The sequence below is a fragment of the Chiloscyllium punctatum genome, chromosome 44 (assembly GCF_047496795.1).
Source record: "Chiloscyllium punctatum isolate Juve2018m chromosome 44, sChiPun1.3, whole genome shotgun sequence".
Taxonomy (NCBI): domain Eukaryota; kingdom Metazoa; phylum Chordata; class Chondrichthyes; order Orectolobiformes; family Hemiscylliidae; genus Chiloscyllium; species Chiloscyllium punctatum.
The window spans coordinates 34,940,148-34,960,341 of NC_092782.1; the positions used below are offsets into that span (position 1 = coordinate 34,940,148).

The following is a 20,194-nucleotide window of genomic DNA, read 5'->3' on the forward strand; positions in this document are numbered from 1 at the left end:
GGAAAGCTTACTATCTAGAAAAATGAGGATGGTCAAAGTTACAATTTCACTATTATCTGTAATAATGAGATAAGATGGAGGCTTTTTCTTACATTTCATACCAATCATACAAACACTAGCTCTAGCTAGTGATCAGCTCTAGCTCATGTTGGTGAAAAATTAAACTTTAGCACTATTACTGTACTTTGTCAACAGCAGTGAGGGTCCGTTGGAATGGAGAATGATGTCTGTCAGTTTAAATGAAGTCCTTAGATAAGCCCAATTTTTGGCTCGAAAACTTTTTCTGTAATGGGAGCACATTATTGCAACAAGAAGTTGGAATTTGCACCACTGGATGGGCGTCATTCTTCCTTTGGTGCTGCTGTTTGACCTCCCAGTCAAGTCATGGACCTTGGGGTCTCGTGTCTTGATGGTTTGGGCGATGCCATACTGAGCCATTCTCCTCTCAGTCAGTAGTGCCGAAGCCTTTGTGTCTTAGGGTGACCTTGAGTCTCTACTTATACCTTTCCTTTGCCCAACTTTTGGACCAACTGCCAATGGAGAGCTGGAAGATGAGAACTTTTAAAGGGGAGGCAGCTTTTGAGCATCTGGACACAAGAGCCCATCCATGGGAGCTGGCTCTTTAGGAGCAGAGCTTTTGATATTGGTAGGTATAGCTTCATGGGGAGTGCTCACATTGGTTCACCTGTTCTCCCATTTGATCCCTAGAGTTCAATATGAGTACTGCTGGTGGAAACACTCTAGAGTCTTATTGTGATGTTGGTAGATGGTCCAGGTTTCCTTGCGGTAGGAGTAGTGTTCAATACAACAGTTTTCCAGACCAAGATTACTCCTATTAGGGTGCATGAATTACCCTAGCAGTAAACATGACTCTGGATAACTTGTATTTCAAATTATTTTACTTTATGTTAATTCCATTTACCAGTCTAAAATCAGAATAAATACTATCGAACAAACAAAAAAACTTGTCAAGGATACAATCAGTTCCTGGGAAGAGGGCTTTTCCTTTCAACAACTCTGCCATAATGCATCCAATAGACCAAATATCCACTGGGGAAGCAAAAGAAAAAGAATTTAGATTAAAAAGAAACCTGAAAACAAGTCCAAAACTGTATTGTGTGCATTGGTGCAACAATTTTACCATTACAGACTCTGAAGGCTGTCTTTTCAGGGATAGAGCTTAACACGGTTTCATGGCATCGACTGCAATACAAATTTAAGTCATGATTTCTCACTTGTTTCCCTTGGATTGGGAGTCTAGGATTAAAGGGCACAGTCTAAAAATTAGTCTTACAAGTTTGGAACTCTTCTGAAAGTAACAATTAATAGATCTTCTTTAACAATCAAAGGTCGTATGGAGTATGGGGTAAAGGCAGGTACATGGAGTTTGTTCACACATTGGTCTGATCTCATTGAACAGGCAAACTGGCTAAACAGCCTACTTGTGTTCCAATGTTATATCTTCTAATGTTCATTATACTGTTACTGTAAACCTACTATTACCAAAACTTGATATGACCGGGTTTGATTTACGTAATCACAGTTGGAGGTCACCTTTGGATTCATTTTCTTGTCGAAGCAGAATAATTTTTAAATTGAGATAATGGACTGAATTTTAACTTCGGCATCCCAATCTGAATGCTGGGCTGAAACTCTGGGAACCTGGCGATAACCCTGGCCGATCCCTGGCAAAGATTTACAAGGAGGCAGCCACCTCCAGAAGCAATGCCAGTTGAGCCCCAGCAGACAGACAGCCCAAAGGGGTGCCCGAGGGGCTAGAGGGCTGGCAGCCCTACTGTGGGAGACCATCACTGTCAGTGGGAGATTTGCATGGGCACCTTAAGGGGGACACTTATACATTGTATTGAATTTATAAGTTGACCACAGCTACCAGGCCATTGAAGCACAGGCAGCTCCCCTCCACTAGGGTCTCTGTTATGGCTGTCACAGCCCCTCAAGTCCATGCTGAGAAGTTCATAGAATGTGCCTCTGGCTCACCCTGGCCTGTCAGTAGGAGGCTCCACCATTTTATTTGAGGGACAGGGCTGTACCTTCAACTGCCTTGGCCTCAAGTTCCGGAACACACTCCTATATCTTTCCACCTCTCTACCTTGCTTTCTCCCTTTAAGACACTTACGAAAATTTACCTCTGACATCAGACCAATGCCTCCTTATGAGGTTCAGTATCATATTTTGTATTATGCTGCTGTGGAGCACTTTGGAATGGCATATTTCATTAAAGTCACTGTATGAATCCAAATAGTTAATTATAGACCTGAGGCCCAGATAGTCAAAGTTTGCATTAATGAATGTTTTTTGCAATATAGATCCAAATTTTTGATTGAAAAATGAAAGAAAAATAATTTTGATATCTGCCCTGTCTACTCTTACTAATCGAGTACAAGCTATTAAATCAGTTTGATGCAGATGCTATGTTCTTAATCCAGTCAGCAAATCAAAGGATTATTCAAAATCTTAAGTGGCACTGGAAACTCTTTATTCACATCAATTTAGCAGCCATCAATATCAAGGAAGAGTTAGCAGAAAGGCTGGTGAAGACTATGCAGACCTGTAAAGGGTTTTATGCATTCTCTACAACCTTACCATTGTGTCCTACATATTGCTGCAAATGCTCTCTGAAGTTGTTTCTAAGCATTTTCTTCTCAGTAACTGAAATATTTATTGTCCCCAAAATAAGAAAAACACACCATGATAATATCTCTACATAAAACATCTACCACTTGTTTTTCAAGACCTGGGCTTGTTATTTTTGCCTGTTTTGACTGAGCTGAGTTTTGATTGTGCAGTTGGAATATACGCACTCCATATTACGCATCATTCAACTCGCTGTACTGCCGGAAGGTTATCTTTATCGTTCAGCAGTTTCTATTCAAATATTTTCTTCACAATTATGATATGGCAAGAGTGAATAAAACACAAGCTTTTTCTCACAACAAATGTGCATGGAAGGTATTTTTCAACTTTATTTGTGTTTTATTTAGTGCAGTGTAAATATAAAAGTAAGAAACAGAACTGCAGTTCCATTGACTTTCATTATATCCGTTAGTAATGGCACTTGGGATTCAGCAGGCACATATTAAGAGAATGTCAGAAAACACAAATAGGGAACTGTTTTATACTGATTTTGGCTTCTTACCAATGTTCTTGAGAAATACTTTTCCCAGACTGAAAGCCTGAAAATATGCCCAAACAAAGGAAAAAAAAACATCCTATCCATGTCTTTAATTTGCAGCTGTGTTTATTCTAGTTTTTTTTTCAAAAACCCTTCATCTTGTGAGTTCCTAGCCAGATGCCCAGTATGGGATGGGAGCTTATATTAAATAGAATTAGTCCAACCCAGAGATCTGACTGGGCTGACCATTTGTAAAATATTACAATACAAGGTTTGCAAGTCCCACAATGAAACGCTATGAATGGAACAAATACTGTAGAGTCTGTACTTAGAGAATCCTTGGCACTGATTTGAAAATTGAGCAATATTTCTATAGGTGTTAGCATTCCTTTTACCTGTTTGATTATAATGCATCCAGTTTAGCATTATTTCTGGTGCTCGATACCATCTAGTTGCTACATAACCAGTCATCTCATCATCGGTCTGCCGTGCCAATCCAAAATCTAGAATCTGTATGTTAGATAAATATAAAACTGTATGTTAGGAGCAAGCGGTGGAGGAAGAGAAAGATGTAAAGAAAAAATATTCTTCTTCTTCAAATATGAATTAAACAGCAAGGGAAGTAAGTTATCCTTACTCGTAATTCACAGTCCTCATTTACTGCTAAATTGCTTGGTTTCAGATCCTGCAGAGAGAAAATATTTATCACTATTTCAGACTAATGTAGAAACATCAAATGCTTTGGATGCATAAAACAGATGATATCACATTGACTCTTCATTTTCCTTGCAATCCTGTATTTTCCCATTACATATCTTTCGATCAGTCTTTAAACATGTAGAAACAGACCTTGTTCTGTAATTTGGTTTAAAAAAGTTATATAATTCTTTAGATTTGTAATACTGTTAGATCTATGAAAATATTTATTCCTACTGGCTATAACCCTATCATGCACTAGCTATTGATACAGATTTCCCAGAAACCAAAGTCCCAAAAGGCATATACTTCTGTGTGTTTGCATTCATTTTAGCCCCTTATCCTGCTACAAAAGTGGTAAACCCATATGAAACATTTACTTTTTCCAATGCCCTCGAACGTCGGAATACATGGTTGTCTGCCCCCTGTAGCCTGGCATATTAATAAGGGAGGCAATTAGTGGGATAGCATTATCCATTCTAAATTCTCTTGGTATTTCCCCCTATACTTCTAAGTTACTGTGTGCTATCAATATACTGACACATACAGTTCACTGGCATGGTGGGACCCTTCCAGGACAGATTAATGGTCTATAGCACTCCAAGATTGAAGTCATGGCTTTTCTGAAATTAGGGCTTCGCAGAAATGAGGGCTGTTTTAAAAGTTTTGCAGCGGTTTCCAGCTGAACCTACTCAACTATGCTTGCAAACAGCTGGAAAGGCAGTCTTTTGTTGATTGTATCTTGTCTAAAATGGAACAAGCTGGCGGGTTGCCAGTCACCACGAAACAAATGGAAACTCTGGGGTCAGAAACGTACTGTGATGGAACTTATTTGCTTAAGCTCTTTACTAATTTGACTGTTAACTGGTTTGACTTATTTTTGTCTTATTAAACTTTTACTTAAGCAGGACATGCAGGGAATAAAAACTTACACAGGATACAATACATAATACAAACTCAACTTACTCTGTGAATGATACCAGCTGAATGGATATACTGTCAGAAGAAAAACAGGAAATTATGATGTTATAAATCAAAAGTTTCATCATAAATGTATTGTGAAATTGAATTTGAAATTGCCAGATTTTTCTTGTTGAAATTGACCATTTTTGTTTCCATGTGGAAAGACTGCGAAAAACAATAGTTAACTCTGTCTTATGATAAACTTATCATAAATTGTTTTTTCCAGAACTGTAGAAAGAGACTAGGGAGCATGGAGAACGAGAAAGAAAATGAGAGAAAAGGTCAAACTAGAGAAAACATTTTTTGATGCTGATTTATTTGTTACAGGAAAGTTGTCTAATGAGGTTGATATAGTCAGGATTGAGCCTACAAAAGATTTTCTTTTATTGATTTATGTGATATGAGTGTCACTGTCCAGGCCAGAATTTATTTTATCCTAACTGCTCAGACAGCAGTTAAGAGCCAATTAAATTGTTGTGGTCCAGAATCACATGCACATCAGATCAGGTAAAGATAGCAGAATACCTTCTCTTAGTGAACGTGACATATATGATTAGATGGTTGTTATTACACAATCTTCTTACTCCAGACTTTTTTTAATGAACTCAAAGTGCACCATGTGTCACAGTGAGATTTGAACCCATGTTGCCTGTGGTTCTGGATTGCTCGTCTCGTGACATCCCCACTATGCCCAAAATTTAAAAGCTATTCAAAGCAAGGATCAATCTTTGGCCTTTGTCAAGAAGTGAGTGTGTATATGTTTGCAAGTGTATGGCAGATGTCACTTTGTCCTCAAGTCAATTGGATTGGGGCTCAGTTGGTGTCATCTTGTCAGAGAAACAGTTGCCATGGCTGCAGATGGAAACATTCTGGTAGTTTATTCAGAACTGTGTTGAAGCTCTGGTAGTTAGTGGATTGCTCACTTTTATGGCTGGCATTACTCTGTGGCATAGGCTTCAGTTACAAAATGAAGAGAAAATATCAAGAATGTATGCACTAGTATAAAATCCTGGCAGGCTCAATTGTGCTGGAAGGCTTCAACATGGGAGATCTTCTGACATCTTCCACAGGATTGTTCCCACTGATTTGCATTTAATTTTAGACAATACAGTGAGAACATTTCCACAATGAACTCATGGGGATTTTACACTATCTTCAGGAGAGATGCTGGAAGGATTAGTGCAGCCATACTCAAGGTTTGGCTAATAAATTTTAAAAAGCATTTTAAAACAGGTAGGGTTGACGTGAGAAGGAACAAATGCTGGTAATTAATGAGGAGCCAAAATTATGGTTGAGTGACAGTTTTATAACATGGATTAAGTATTTGTACTGGGCATCATGTGCATGATTTCCATTCTGGAGGCTTCAAAAGCATGCCCTACTGCTTTCAGGAAATGTTGATTTTTGTGGTTATGACCAGTTAAGCAAACAGCACTTGTGTGTCAGCTTCTCGTAAGAAAATCGAGGTAAAGGTGATAGATACCAACACATCAGAGTATTTGAAAACCAAAACTGGAGGTTGTCAGATAAAACCAAATAGTTAGAACCTGAACAGTGCCTATATACCGAAGGTTTTTTTTCCAATCTACCGCCGATTGTTCAGAAACTTTAGGCAGAAAAGCTTTAAGATGGGCTGATGGTAAATGTCCATTGCTGTTATAGCTGCCTTTAATTGATCTATGTCCCCAGGGCAAATACAGAGAGTTAGTAAACTGCCAAAAATCAGGATTTTAGAACTAATATTTTCTCAAAGGAATTGTCTGGATATTTCTATGAGGATTTATTTTTCTCAAGCTAAATTGCAGTTGCATTTTGATGGAGAATGTTCCCTCATACAATTGCACTAAATGTGGTATTTGTTTGTCACAGCAAATTGTCAGGATTTAGAAATAGCTTGTGAAGAAGTGGTGATGAGATTTACTTAATTTCAATGCATTATACTGTTTTTCTTCTTTGAGGTCTTTGCTACAGCACGCCGCTGTGATGTATAATTATTGTTTGTGTGTTACCTAGAATGCTTGGTTGTTTTACAACTTTGTTGTTTTCAATTTGTTTAATACATCTACATTCTATTATTAAATTTTAGTTATTATTAATTTGTAATTTTTGAGGGCCCTTAGTCCTATCAATTAACTGATGGAAGAAACAGTGCAATCTGTAATGAAATGGTCATCCACGGGCCTATATGCAAATGTGACAAAAGATACAATCGCCACCTCAGCCTTGAAGAAAGTTGTAAAATCCAGCTCTCTCTCTCGGTTACTGGAAGTGATACTTTTGTGCACTTTGTTTTGTCAAAAATATTTGCATATTTTTGTCTACTGATCATGTTAAAATAATTTTGAAATTTTAAAACAGCACAATGGTTTGCAAATACTCACTATAGCTTTATGGTATTTTAACCTATTTATTTTGATTTACTAAAGATTGACAAGCACTTTCGTGTTTAAAACATTTAACATTTCCATGAGAAATGATTTTGACATGTAAAGTAGAATACAACAGGCTGTCCAAAATATACCAAATAAAGTGTCAAAAATCAATGTCATAAAGTTTGTATTCACAATCAAGCTTGAACTACCATCATTCCTGTGTCTTTTTTTAAAATAAGTTGTTGTTTGGCATTGAGATCTCTGTTATTGCTACCCTTGTGGATGAATTTGGGTGTTGGGTATGTTTACTAGCTGACTGTTTAACTAAATGTAATACATAACTTTAACTTGTCTATTCCCTGCACAAATTCTGATTGAACCAACTAATTTCTGTAATCAGATTTATTTCATTTTTTGGTTTAATATTTTTAATGACATTCAGATTTATTGCTGATGAAACAATTCTGTTCTTTCTGAGGTCAGGAGATACCATTGCTGACTTAAACTAGCAGAGTTTCTTGAAAGTGTTAACGGAATTTAGGTGATTTAAGAAAAGACAGAACCCAGACTATGTGAAGTGCGACCATGGGTCAAGGTTACATGTAGATGTTCACTTCTGTACATGTAAAAAAATCCTTGCAGTTATAGTGCCTTTCACAACACCAATGTCGCTGTTATGTAGGAAATGTGGCAGCCAATTTGTGCACAGCAAGCTTCATACTGATATGATAAATACAAGATAATCTGTTTTTAGGAATACTGACTGAAGGATTAAAAAGCGCACTTGGGTAAAACTTCTCTGTTCTCTTTTGATATAGTGTTATGAGGTCTTTTACACAACATGACAGCTCAGACTTCAATTTACTGTCTCATTCAAAATATGGTACCTCTGACAGTGCAAGCCACCCTCAGTATAATCTAGAATTCTGTGCTTAAGCATTTCGAATTGCATGTGAATTCAGGTCTTTTGCTAACAAATGAGGCAAGGTCGGCACTATAGGCAGTTATACATAAAGTAAGATCATTCTCAAAAAGCTTAGACAAGACCAACTCTGATGCTATCTGTGGCTGCTTCGAACTGGTCTGAGGTCGAAGCAGAAAGGACAGCTTTAGCCTTCAAGGTTCCATCTTTGCAGTCTATCTTCCTTTTCAAACTAATCTGACAAAACCAATTGTCATAAATGGTAGTTTTGTGACAGCTATCCAGGGAGAACCATCGATCAATATGACAGAATCATACAGGTCACTGACCAAGTGCCATGGGTGGAAGAGAAGCCCTTACTATGCAAGAGAAAACACTTGCTAGCTGACAATCATAAGAAAATCTTGACTGTGATGGTTTGAGTGCAATCTTGGGTACATTTTCCATTGATTTTTCCGGTAGAGGTTTAGTTACAATAATGAGAATAGCATTGTTAGGTTCATGGACTTTGATCGTTCTTGTTTGTGAAAGCAATCTGCAACATACCATTGACATAGATGAATGCAAAATGTTTCTAGATAGGTAAATATAATTCTGTAAATGGTAATTAGTATTTAAGTATTTTAGATGGCAAAAAAAAAGGGAAGAAACTGCAAATACTGAAAATCAAACAAAATCAAGCTAGAGATATACAGGAAGCAAAGCTGAATCCATGAAGAAACCAGGCAGGTGAATTATTTTCATAACATTAAATTTGTACTTTTCCAGTGAAAACATTTCACATAAGTTTTCTAACTGAAGGCAGATTTAGGGCACATTGTAACCTTTTACTTCATACACAGATAATTGTTTTAGCTTTTACCCATATCTTAATCAGGATATGTAATTACCTGATAGTTGTGGTAATAATTTCACCAAGTAATTAATGAATAATGGTAAATTCCATTTAGTCTCCCTCACTTAAAAAAATTACATCTTTTGCAATGAATCTGCTTCTTAGTGAAAATTCACTTCCAAAACACCTCTGTTGATGCAAATGAGATCAACAGATATCCTCCCTGATGAAATACCTTGAATAATAATTTAAAAATACCTGCACATTTGGAATATTTGAAGAACTACTGTAAATTAGTTATGCTGTGACCATTGTTTGACTGCAGAGAATGGGTTGCTGTTGGGGCAATGACTTAATGAGGTCAAGTATGGAGTAAGTCATTGAATATCATAAGACTGGAAGAGGAGAAAGGATAGTGTACATGGTTAATATTAATTATTAATAGATAGAAAGTTGAAATGTGTAAATGATGTTGAAACCATCTAAAGTATGCATCAGATAGAAAAAGAAATGAGAATCAGACATTGTTCTTGACCATTGTTAACCTAATTTTGTTTCTACACATAGTACACTGAATACTGTACCTTAAGTCCCCTGAGTAACTGATACACAAGAAACTGCACATGATCGTCTGTCAACTTCTGACACTTAACGATGTTATTCAAATCTGCACCCATAAGGTTTGTCACCAAGTACCTACAGTGGTAAATATGTAATTGGCATTAGACAAAGATTTTAAAGAAATTGTTTGACAGACAATCAACCTTCACAGTACTCTTGAGCTAAATACAAGGCACTTTAATTGCAAGATCCTTTCCCCAAATATGCAACAGTTGCTCTGGCATGTCATGGGGTGGATTTTCCAGCACCATAATCACATAGTAAAGAAATTATTATTCATGCTATCGCAAAATTGAACTTTTTTTTTCAACAAATAAGCTATTGGCACTTTGAAAATATCAAAACTACATCAGACATATATTTTATTAGGTAAGAGTATTAAAGGATATAAAACTAAGGCAGGTAAGTAGATCATGATCTAACTTAATGCTGGCACAGTCCCGAGGGGCTGAATAGCCTGGTCTTGATCCAAAGTTTATCATCTCCATTAGAGAACAAGATTTTAAAAAAACAGTAAACGCTTGAAGAAATATTTCTAGGTATGACTAGAATAATGGATTCAGAATACTTCAATATACTGTCAAAATTAACTGCAGTATCTGTTCAGCTCAATAATTCCACATGTAATTCACTCTATTCCTGACTCTGTACTTGGCAGATGCAGGAAGTGGTTGTCAACTTCTTCTTCCTTAAAAGACAAGTTATCTTGGGTTGTACTTGTGCTTCTCCCTTGTAAACGTTTGAGAGATGTTTGAACCAGATGCACATAGATATCCCACTTCCCATTTTAAAATCGTACTATGTCTTCCTGCATTTTTGTTATAAAATGATGTGTACAAATTCATAATAGAAACTACTTCTGCAAATATAGCTGTCTTCAGTGAAGCTGCTTCCATGCTGGCAAAAAGGCGGTTAAATTTGGGAACCAAGAAATTTCATCATCCTGCATGCACTTCACAGACGTATGATAAGTAATTAATATCCCAATATAGCAGGCAGTGTCTGTGCAGTCATTCCATTTTCGAAATGCATCACCCAAGGGATGTGAGCATTGCTAACTAGGCCAAGATTTATTGACTTTCCCTAATTTCCCAGGAGGTGGTGGTGCTTCTTGAATCGCTGCAGTCCATGTGGTGTATGTTCATCCATTGTGCTGTTAGGAAAGTAGTTCCACAGTTTTGACCCAGTTACAGAGAATGAATTATGATATAGTTCCAAGTCTGGATTGTGTGTGGTTTGGGGGTATTTACAGCTAGTCATATTCCCATGTGTCTGCTGCCCCTGTAGTTTGATGTGGTGGAAACTATGGGTTTAGAAGGTCTTGTCTCAGGATACTTGGTGAGTTGCTTTCAGCAAATCGTGGCATCAACAGTCAATATTTGCCCTGCAAGACCACTATAAAAATGACTTATTTGTCGTAAAACATCAGCTCAGGTTTGTCTGGAGATCCAAGTGGCTTTTAAATGTGCATAAATCCCAACCTTGCCAACTCTGAGTTAAGCCTGATTAGAATAACTGAAATCTACATTAACCACCCAAATTCCACACTGGCAAGTATAAAATTTGATACACCTAAACTATGGAATGTTCAAAGCTTACAGTGTAGAAAGAGAAGTTTTAGCCCTTGAGTGGGGCAACAGTACTGCCCAAACAGTATTAAAATATAATTTTTCATTTTTCAAATATTTAAAATACTGCAAGATGTACATCATTCATGAACTTCCAAAACAGATTTTAATTTTATAAATTGCTTATGTTTTCCAAAAGGATATTTAAAAATGTTTAGCCACCAAATCTTGATTTCCCGAACAGGCACCAACTGTTTTATTTCCATTGTGGCCAGCAGACTGAGCTGTAGAGCACTAACATGTTCTTCCAGTATTCAGTTGGGAAAAAAAGCAGGTTCAATCACAGAAATTTAATGTTAGTTCTTCATTCTTCTTTTAGCTTGCCCATTACACCATACTGTGCTCGGGCAGAGTTACACAAGTAATTCAGAATTTAATGAATCCCACCCAAATAAAACAAAAACCATGCAAGGAATAACTTAGCGAATTTTGAGAAGATTTGTAGCTCAGGTTGAGGTTCTGGATGTAGGTTTACTCGCTGAGCTGGAAGGTTCGTTTTCAGATATTTCGTCACTACACTAGATAACATCATCAGTGAGCCTCCGGATGAAGCACTGGTGGTATGGCCTGCTTTCTAGTTATGTGTTTAGGTTTCCTTGAGTTGGTGATGTCATTTCCTGTGGTGATGTCATTTCCTGTGGTGTTGTCATTCCTGTTCTTTTTCTCAGGGGGTGGTAAAAGTAATAAATTTCTCACATGCAGCAAAGCAAGTCCAGATTTCTTTACAAAATCTTCCATCTGTCCCCCCTGCAAATTGTGCTCTTATTAGGCTTACTTATGGACCTTTCTCAGGGAACCTACTTCAGAATAAACTGAGTTACAACAACAGAGCAGAAGAGATTTTCACCAGTTTGTAATTTAGATTCTGCTGAACTTACACTTCTCGAAAATTCTCCAGTGTGACTGCTGGCGTAAAGACATCTAACAATCCAATAACCTGAAAGAAATCAACAAGGGATGAGCTTTTGGATTTTACACAACTTCGAAATATATGAATGGTGAAATGAGAAGACACATTTGTGAGACAATGAGTATTCACCAATTAGAGACTTTACAAGTTGCCATTAATATATGAATGAATTCATTCATCATGTAATATTCTTGTTGCAATTCTAAGCACCTGTTAAGAATTTCGCAGAGTGTGGTACCTAATAGTCTTGGGTGGCTCAGTGGTTAGCACTGCTGCCTCACAGCGTCAGGGATCTGGGTTCAATCCCAGCCTCAGGTGACTGTCTGTGTGGAGTTTGTACATTCTCCCCATGTGTGGGTGGGTTTGCTCTGGTTTCCTCCCACAGTCCAAAAATGTGCAGGTTAGGTGAATTGGCCATGCTAAATTTCCCATAGTGTTCAGGGATGTGTACATTAGGTATATTAGTCATGGAAAATGTAGGGGAATGGGTCTGGGTGAGTTACTCTTCAGAGGGTTGGTGTGGACTTGCTGGGCTGAGTGGCCTGGTTTGACACTGTAAGGGCTCTATGAAAATTTAACAGGTGACAAGGAAATCTCATCATTGAATTGTATTTCTCTCCCTGAAGGTTATTATAATTTAATGCTGTCATAACCAAATAACACAAACTTCGTTCTTATGACAGTAGCCACAAAACTCATTCAAAACTAGAACTGGCTGTAAGAAATTTGGTCAAAATCTGGTCAGTAAATGTTTACCAAATATGCAATAAGTTAAATCTAAATCTGCAAACTTGATTAATAAATATTCTTTAAAGACTTAAATTTTATATCTTTCCTCCTTTCCCAAGGGCAACAAGTCATTGCTGAGTTCAGGTTCATTGTCAATGTTCTCCAAATGTTATTCAGATGGACAGGCAATGGACCAGTGGTATTATAATAAACCAGGGACCAAGATAATGCTCTGAGTTACCCAGGTTCAGTGGAATTTGATTTCAATAAAAATCTGGAATTAAGAGTCTAATAATTGTTGAAATTGTTGGAAAAGCCATCTAGTTCACTAATGTCCTTCAGGAAAGGAAATCTGCCATCTTTGCTCGGTGCGGCCTACATGTGGCTCCAGACTGTTAAATACCCTCTGGACAATTAAGAAAAAGAAATAAATCCTGGCCTAGCCAGCAGTGCCCACATTCTGTGAATGGATAAAAAGAAAAGTGAAGATCTCCTCTAGTCTAGGTATGCTGAGGCCAATTGTCTAACCATTACTTTGTCTGAGACCAGGCTATTCAGCACTAGGATAGTCCTTTCTCTTTTGCATAGCATCCTATTGCACAATATATTTGTCCACTAAGCTATCCTCTACTGCCCTGACAGCAATAATGCTCCTCACAGGAAATATATGATGCCATTATTCACTTGTGTTTTAACAATAAGTGGCAAAATGCAATTAGAATTCATATGCTTGGGTGTGATCCTCATATGAAAAATGTCTTGCTGGAAAAGCGCAGCAGGTCAGGCAGCATCCAAGGAGCAAGAGAATCGACATTTCGGGCATAAGCCCTCTGGCAGTTACAAGTATGGTTCATTCTAATGTGATCAAGAATGAGAATTAGAGCTGTTTTTTCCCTTTCCTAACCCAGCTTTTATATTCCTCATGCTTCTCTGCATAAGATCAGCTAAACCAACAGACACCAAATATGAAACCTGGTGTTTCTCAGGTCTGTGTGGCTCAGACAGTAGCAGCTCACTCACTGGAGGAAATAGTTTAGCATCTTGCACATTATTTAATTTACTGGAAGGATATCATCTCTGCTTTGTTGTTCATACTTGACTGGAAAGAAATTATTCATGTGACTAAATTTTGTTAATATTTTCTGGTATTCATGCTCATTATAGAAATATACAATGTTATTAATTTTAACATTTCACTGGAGGGTTACCAGTAACAGCCAAGAAATTTATAGTATTACCGGGATAACTGAGCATTACTACTGAGTTCTGCTGTTTTATATAAAAAAAGCATATTAATATAACTTTTGTAATCATTTTCAATGCTTTAACACCTACAAAGTGCACATTCAGTAGACAGCTGCATTAAATTAATGTAGAGAAACATTGTTAAATAAAGTAATGAGTTGTTGTGGTTCTGTTCGCCGAGCTGGGAATTTGTGTTTCAGACGTTTCGTCCCCTGTCTAGGTGACATCCTCAGTGCTTGGGAGCCTCCTGTGAAGCTCTTCTGTGATCTTTCCTCCGGCATTTGTAGTGGTTTGAATCTGCCGCTTCTGGTTGTCAGTTCCAGCTGTCCGTTGCAGTGGCCGGTATATTGGGTCCAGGTCGATGTGTTTGTTGATAGAGTCTGTGGATGAGTGCCTTGCCTCTAGGAATTCCCTGGCTGTTCTCTGTTTGGCTTGTCCTATAATAGTAGTGTTGTTCCAGTCAAATTCATGTTGCTTGTCATCTGTGTGTGTGGCTACTAAGGATAGCTGGTCATGTCGTTTCGTGGCTAGTTGGTGTTCATGGATGCGGATCATTTGCTGTCTTCCTGTTGTCCTATGTAGTGTTTTGTGCAGTCCTTGCATGAGATTTTGTACACTACATTGGTTTTGCCCATACTGGGTATTGGGTCCTTCATTCTGGTGAGTTGTTGTCTGAGAGTGGCTGTTGGTTTGTGTGCTGTTATGAGTCCTAGTGGTCGCAGTAGTCTGGCTGTCAGTTCGGAAATGCTCTTGATGCATGGTAGTGTGGCTAGTCCTTTGGGTTGCGGCATGTCCTCGTTCCATTGTCTTTCCCTTAGGCATCTGTTGATGAAATTGCGGGGGTATCCGTTTTTGGCGAATACATTGGAGAGGTGTTCTTCTTCCTCTTTTTGTAGTTCTGGTGTACTGCAGTGTGTTGTGGCCCTTTTGAACAGTGTCTTGACAAGCAACATGAGTTCGACTGGGACAACACTACTATTATACCCAATATACCGACCACTGCAACGGACAGCTGGAACTGACAACCGGAAGCGGCAGAGACAAATCACTATAAATGCCGGAGGAAACATGACAGAAGCGCTTCACAGGAGGGTCCCAAGCACTGAGGATGTCACCTAGACAGGGGACGAAACGTCTGCAACACAAATTCCCAGCTCGGTGAACAGAACCGCAACAACGAGCACCCGAGCTACAAATCTTCTCACAAACTTGGAAAATAATGAGTTATTAAATTCCTGAAATTAAATCACCTGCTGACTAAGGGAATCTTAGGTATAACATCAGCCACTAACAGAAAGCATTGATTCACAGATGAAATTGTGGATACTCATCCTGAAGGAATGAGATGGAGGAGGAAGACAACAGACAGAATCTTTCTGACCCCTTTGGCTGATGAGCAGGGAGGTTAGCTGGCTCCTGAATGCATTCCACTATTGCCATTTCTCAGCAATAGAAAGGGACCTAGATTAGCTACATGCACCATACAATCTCCATTGAGACTGCCTCCTTACGGAAATGCCGTTGGAACTTACTAGTTTGGCACTTCTACATTTTTAAGTTCAACTCACCTAAGGTGTGTCGATATGTTGAGGTGCCCTCATGGCACTGCATACTTCCCCCAGTGGATCTGCTAAAGCTACAGAACTGCTGGCTGCCTGATGGGACTGTCCTTAATTGGACAGCAAGCTCAGAGGTTGTGAATTAGGAGGAGATCGCTGGGAATAAGACTTGTGCTCATCTTTCTGTTTGCGAATGTGGCCTTGAGACCTCTGTATGGTCATGATTTTAAGGGCCCCAGGAAAATTTCCCAGAGGTGTGTGATGCCAGTGGTATGGAAATAACCACCACAAAATGTTAACATTGTATTCTTCCATCACCAGGATCAGACAAAGAGGGCACATTCCATCCTGAATGTTGGGACATTCCCATTAAAGTCCGAGCACAGTCTACAAATTTGGCAGAGTTAGGAAGATAGCCCCTGTTTCTCATGGCACTGACTGATATCCATCCAGTGAACAGGCACAAGTGTATAATTGGAGTGAAATGTAAGGAAAGTGAAGTAGACTGAATTTTCTGCAAAAGTGCACTTACTCTTTTTTATTTTAGATTTTGTCTATCTGCATGTATGTATAGTGGTGTAAGAAAGGGCAGAGATTAATGAGAGAACTGTAAGTTAATAATTAAAAAATTGTCTGCCCTTGGTTAGAACTCACTTATTTGCAATAAATAGTTTTTTTTGTTACTGATTTTTATTGACCTGACTTCATTAGATATGAAAGTTGGATGCTTGAATTTTCAGTTGGTATTTAATTTATTGTTGTCACATATACCGAGATACAATTGTTTTGCATGCTATACAGGCAGGTTGTACCACACAAACGCAGCAGGATAGCTGAACATAGTGCAGAATATGGTGGTACAGCTGCAGAGAAAGTGCAGAGAGAGAGATCAGAATTAATATTTGAGAGGTCCGTTTAAAAGTCTAACACAGCAGCGGGGAAGAAACTGTTCTTGAATCTGTTTGTATGCGTATTCAAACTTTTATATCTTCTGCCTGGTTTAAATTTTTAACTTTAGTGATGATCTGGGGTTCAAATTTCAGTGTGTATTCCTGAATGGATTGTGACAGTAGTGTTCAGAACTTGATCCTGGCCTCAAAAGCCAGGTGAGCTATATTTTCTTCCCTTTGGCAGAAATGCAAGCTTTGTCTTCCATGGGCGTATCTCTATCAACTCTCTTGTTAGGTGCTTCGGTGATCAGGGAATGTGAGAATTCCCAACTCAAGAAGAATGTAATTGTGTCAGGAAGATAGAACCCCACAAAATTAGCCAAGCAAGAGTACTTGTGTTTGATGAGGGCCAAGAATATCTCTTGGGTTCTTCTGGCAAAATCCGTTCAATTGATGATGGGGCTGTGAACCTTGGCCACAACGGTGTTAGTGAGGGTAGATACGTTAGAAGATGAGTCCATTCAACAACCAATGATACAGTGAAATTGTGACAATCTGAAGGAGACCATTTGTCAAATGGCTTGGTCAATCATGTCTGATATAAATGGGACAAAATTCCTACTGGGTACTGCACAGGGAGAGTATAAACTGAAAAAGGTTGCACAGTACCTACAATTTCCTTACTGGTACACTTTGGTAAAGGTGCAAATACATTTCAATCAGACATTTTAAATATGTGAAGCTCTCCATAGGGAGCTAGCATAATGCTGAAAGAAGATAATCCTAAAATACAATAAACTGAATGAGCTTACTCCTTTAAAATGTAGGCTTCAAGATAGTCTCAATAGAATTTTGCTTTTGAAATTTCTCATTTTTATTTGTAAGATTAGAAATAACTGAAAAATCATTTTCATCACTTTTTCACAACATATTTTTGATTGCAATTATAACATAGCAATAGATAGTCAACATATTTTAGAATAAAATATTCACTTACATTTTCATGTTTCATGTGCTTTAACAATCTCAGCTCTCTGTATGTCCTCCTTGCATGAATCAGTGACTGAAATGGTCTTGATAGCTTTTTTATTGCTACCTTCCGTCGTGTCCTTGTATCATAGGCAGAGCTAAACAAATAAAACAATACAAATCAGCCACACAATGAAAACTGTTCAAGCCCAAAAGAAGCTGTGCCTGCTAAAATGAAAGCTTTCTAGGCAGCTACCTGGAAAGTCCTCACTTGTATTTCATTTAGCTATTAACTGATTGCAATTCCCTTTGGAATCTGTAGAAGAAAACAGGCATTTGGGAGCGTATTTGATTTTTTTTTTGTTCACTGACTGTTTCTCAAATATCTGCCAAAGTAATGTGAAACCATTTTTGAGTTATGGAAGATTGCGAAATAATGCTTCTCTTACTTTAGAAAAAAAAATAAGGTGGCACATTTTCATCCTGGAGATTGAAAGAGTTGCAAATAGATTTGTGTCAGCAATGCTATATAGGCCGCATGAAACAAACAATGCAACATTAAAACCAAAATATGCAGATGCTGCAAATCTGAAATTGAGTTCCAAAAAATAGTCATTCCAGACTCAAAATGTCCATTCTTTTTCTCTCTGTGTAGACATTTCCAGACTTTGAGTTTTTTCCAGCGCCCTGTTTTCATTTCAGTACCCCCTTTTTGTTTCTACAATGCCATAGCTTTTCAATAACCATTTAGCCCACTCAAACAAGGGAGATCAATAACTATTGTTATGAAGTAAACTGAAAGTAAGCCCATTGGTTTAACCATGTTACCATTCAGTTCTGTTCAACAGAAAATGGCAGCATGGGAAAAAGTCTTAAAAATTACTGATACAAACAAACATATGAATCAGGAAATGCAGTGCTATCCATCTCTGAGCTCACTCTTCCATTCAATAAAATCATAGCTTATCTGATTATACACTCAAATCCACATTTCTGTCTATCCCAACAAGCATTTGACCCCTTGTCTACATAGAATCTGTCTTTCTCTACCTGAAGAAGTTCAAGGACGCTAGAACTCTAAAGACCCAGAAAATAAATTGCCTGATTTCTGTTAAAAATGAGCAATCTCTGATTTTTGAACAGTGATTCCCAGTTCAAAGTTCTCCCAGAAGAGGAAACATCCTGTTCACATCTAAATCAAGATTCCTCTTACTCTTCCAACTTCCAGCAGATTCAAGGCCCACCTGTCCATCCTTTTCTCAGAAAAAAACAACCTGTCCATTCCAGTCTGGTAAAATTTCTTTGAATTTAAGTTATTCAAGTAAATGTTGGAGTATGTTATCAATTGAGTTATGTAGTTGGTGGACAGGCTTTGGCAAGTTAAGTGGTGAGCAGAATAGCTGGCCTGTAAAACCAGTTTCAATAACCACTTCTTTTATGTAGCTGGTCCCTTTGAGTTTCTGGAATTTGATGAGCCCCAGGATATCAATGGGAAGGAAACTGGAACTATACTATTAGATTAGATTCCCTACAGTGTGGGAACAGGCCAACAAGTCCACACCGACCCTCCGAAGAGAAACCCGCCCAGACCCATCTCCATCTAACTAAAGCACCTAACACTATGGGCAATCTAGAATGGCCAATTCATTAAATGTGATAGGAAGGACCATATTCATTGGACAGAGTCTCAGGTTGAAGATTGCCATTGCCTGACACTTGAATGACACCAATGTTAACTGTCATATATCAGTCCCAGCTTGGATACTGTCCAGTTCTTTCTGCATGCAGGCATGGAGGACTGCTTCGTTATATGAGTAACTGTAAATGGAAATGAACACTGCATAATGATTATCAAACAGCCCACATCTCACCTTATAACATAGGAATATCTATTGACAAAGCAGTAAAGATACTCAGTTGTCGGACTCTGCCCTGTGGAAGGCCTGCAACACCGTAGGGCTGAGGTGATTGCAATTGCTAAGAGGCAAGGATCTTTTGTTGTCTTTGGCACGAGTCCAGCCACAAGACAGTTCTACTGCTGATCCAAAATGAATTCAGTTTTACAAAGGATTTTTGATGCTACACTTGGTCAAATGCTGCTTTAATGCTAACAATACTCATTGTCTCCTCACCTCTGGAATTTAACTCATATCCATACTTGAAACAACATAGTCATAAAGTCTGAAGGTTAAGAGTTGAACCCAAGCAAAAATCATCAGTAAAGCAGACAAATCCTACTTTAACGTACTTTTCTTCATGTTACTGATTATTTGGAGTCAGTTGATAGGGCAGCAATTCACTTCATTGGATTTTTTCTGCTTTTAGGGGACTGGCCAAATCTGAGCAATTTTTTTTCTGTAGACATCAGAATTCTAGCTTTAGTGGAATAGTTTGGTAGTGTAGTGGCTCATTATCAGTACAGATTCTCAGCATGACAACCAAGGTATGGTCAAGATCATACCTTTTGCTTTATTCAGTATGCTAAACCAGTCTTTAAAATTAAATTTTACATTGTCTTTGTGTCTTAGAAGTATTGGAATCCCTACAGTGTGGAAACAGGACCTTCAGCCCAACAAGCCCACACAGACCCTCCGAAGAGACACCCATCCAGACCATTCCCCTACTCTACATCTACCCTGACTAATGCATGTAACCTACACATTCCTGAATGCTATGGGCAATTTAAAATGGCCAATTCACCTAACCTGCATATTATTGATCT

At 38.2% G+C, this 20,194-nt stretch overlaps 1 protein-coding gene across 1 annotated transcript in view; it reads right to left on the reverse strand.

The window, feature by feature from the left end:
- The window catches only part of LOC140466869 (mitogen-activated protein kinase 11-like), a 55,660-nt gene that overhangs the window by 20,992 nt on the left and 14,474 nt on the right, over nucleotides 1-20,194 (reverse strand). The window contains exons 2-8 of the mRNA XM_072562610.1: nucleotides 17,501-17,630; nucleotides 12,049-12,107; nucleotides 9,506-9,617; nucleotides 4,796-4,825; nucleotides 3,771-3,818; nucleotides 3,529-3,643; nucleotides 979-1,050 (exon numbers count right to left, since the gene is read on the reverse strand). Of these exons, the coding sequence (XP_072418711.1) occupies nucleotides 979-1,050; nucleotides 3,529-3,643; nucleotides 3,771-3,818; nucleotides 4,796-4,825; nucleotides 9,506-9,617; nucleotides 12,049-12,107; nucleotides 17,501-17,630 (566 nt within the window). The remainder of the gene's footprint in view (nucleotides 1-978; nucleotides 1,051-3,528; nucleotides 3,644-3,770; nucleotides 3,819-4,795; nucleotides 4,826-9,505; nucleotides 9,618-12,048; nucleotides 12,108-17,500; nucleotides 17,631-20,194) is intronic.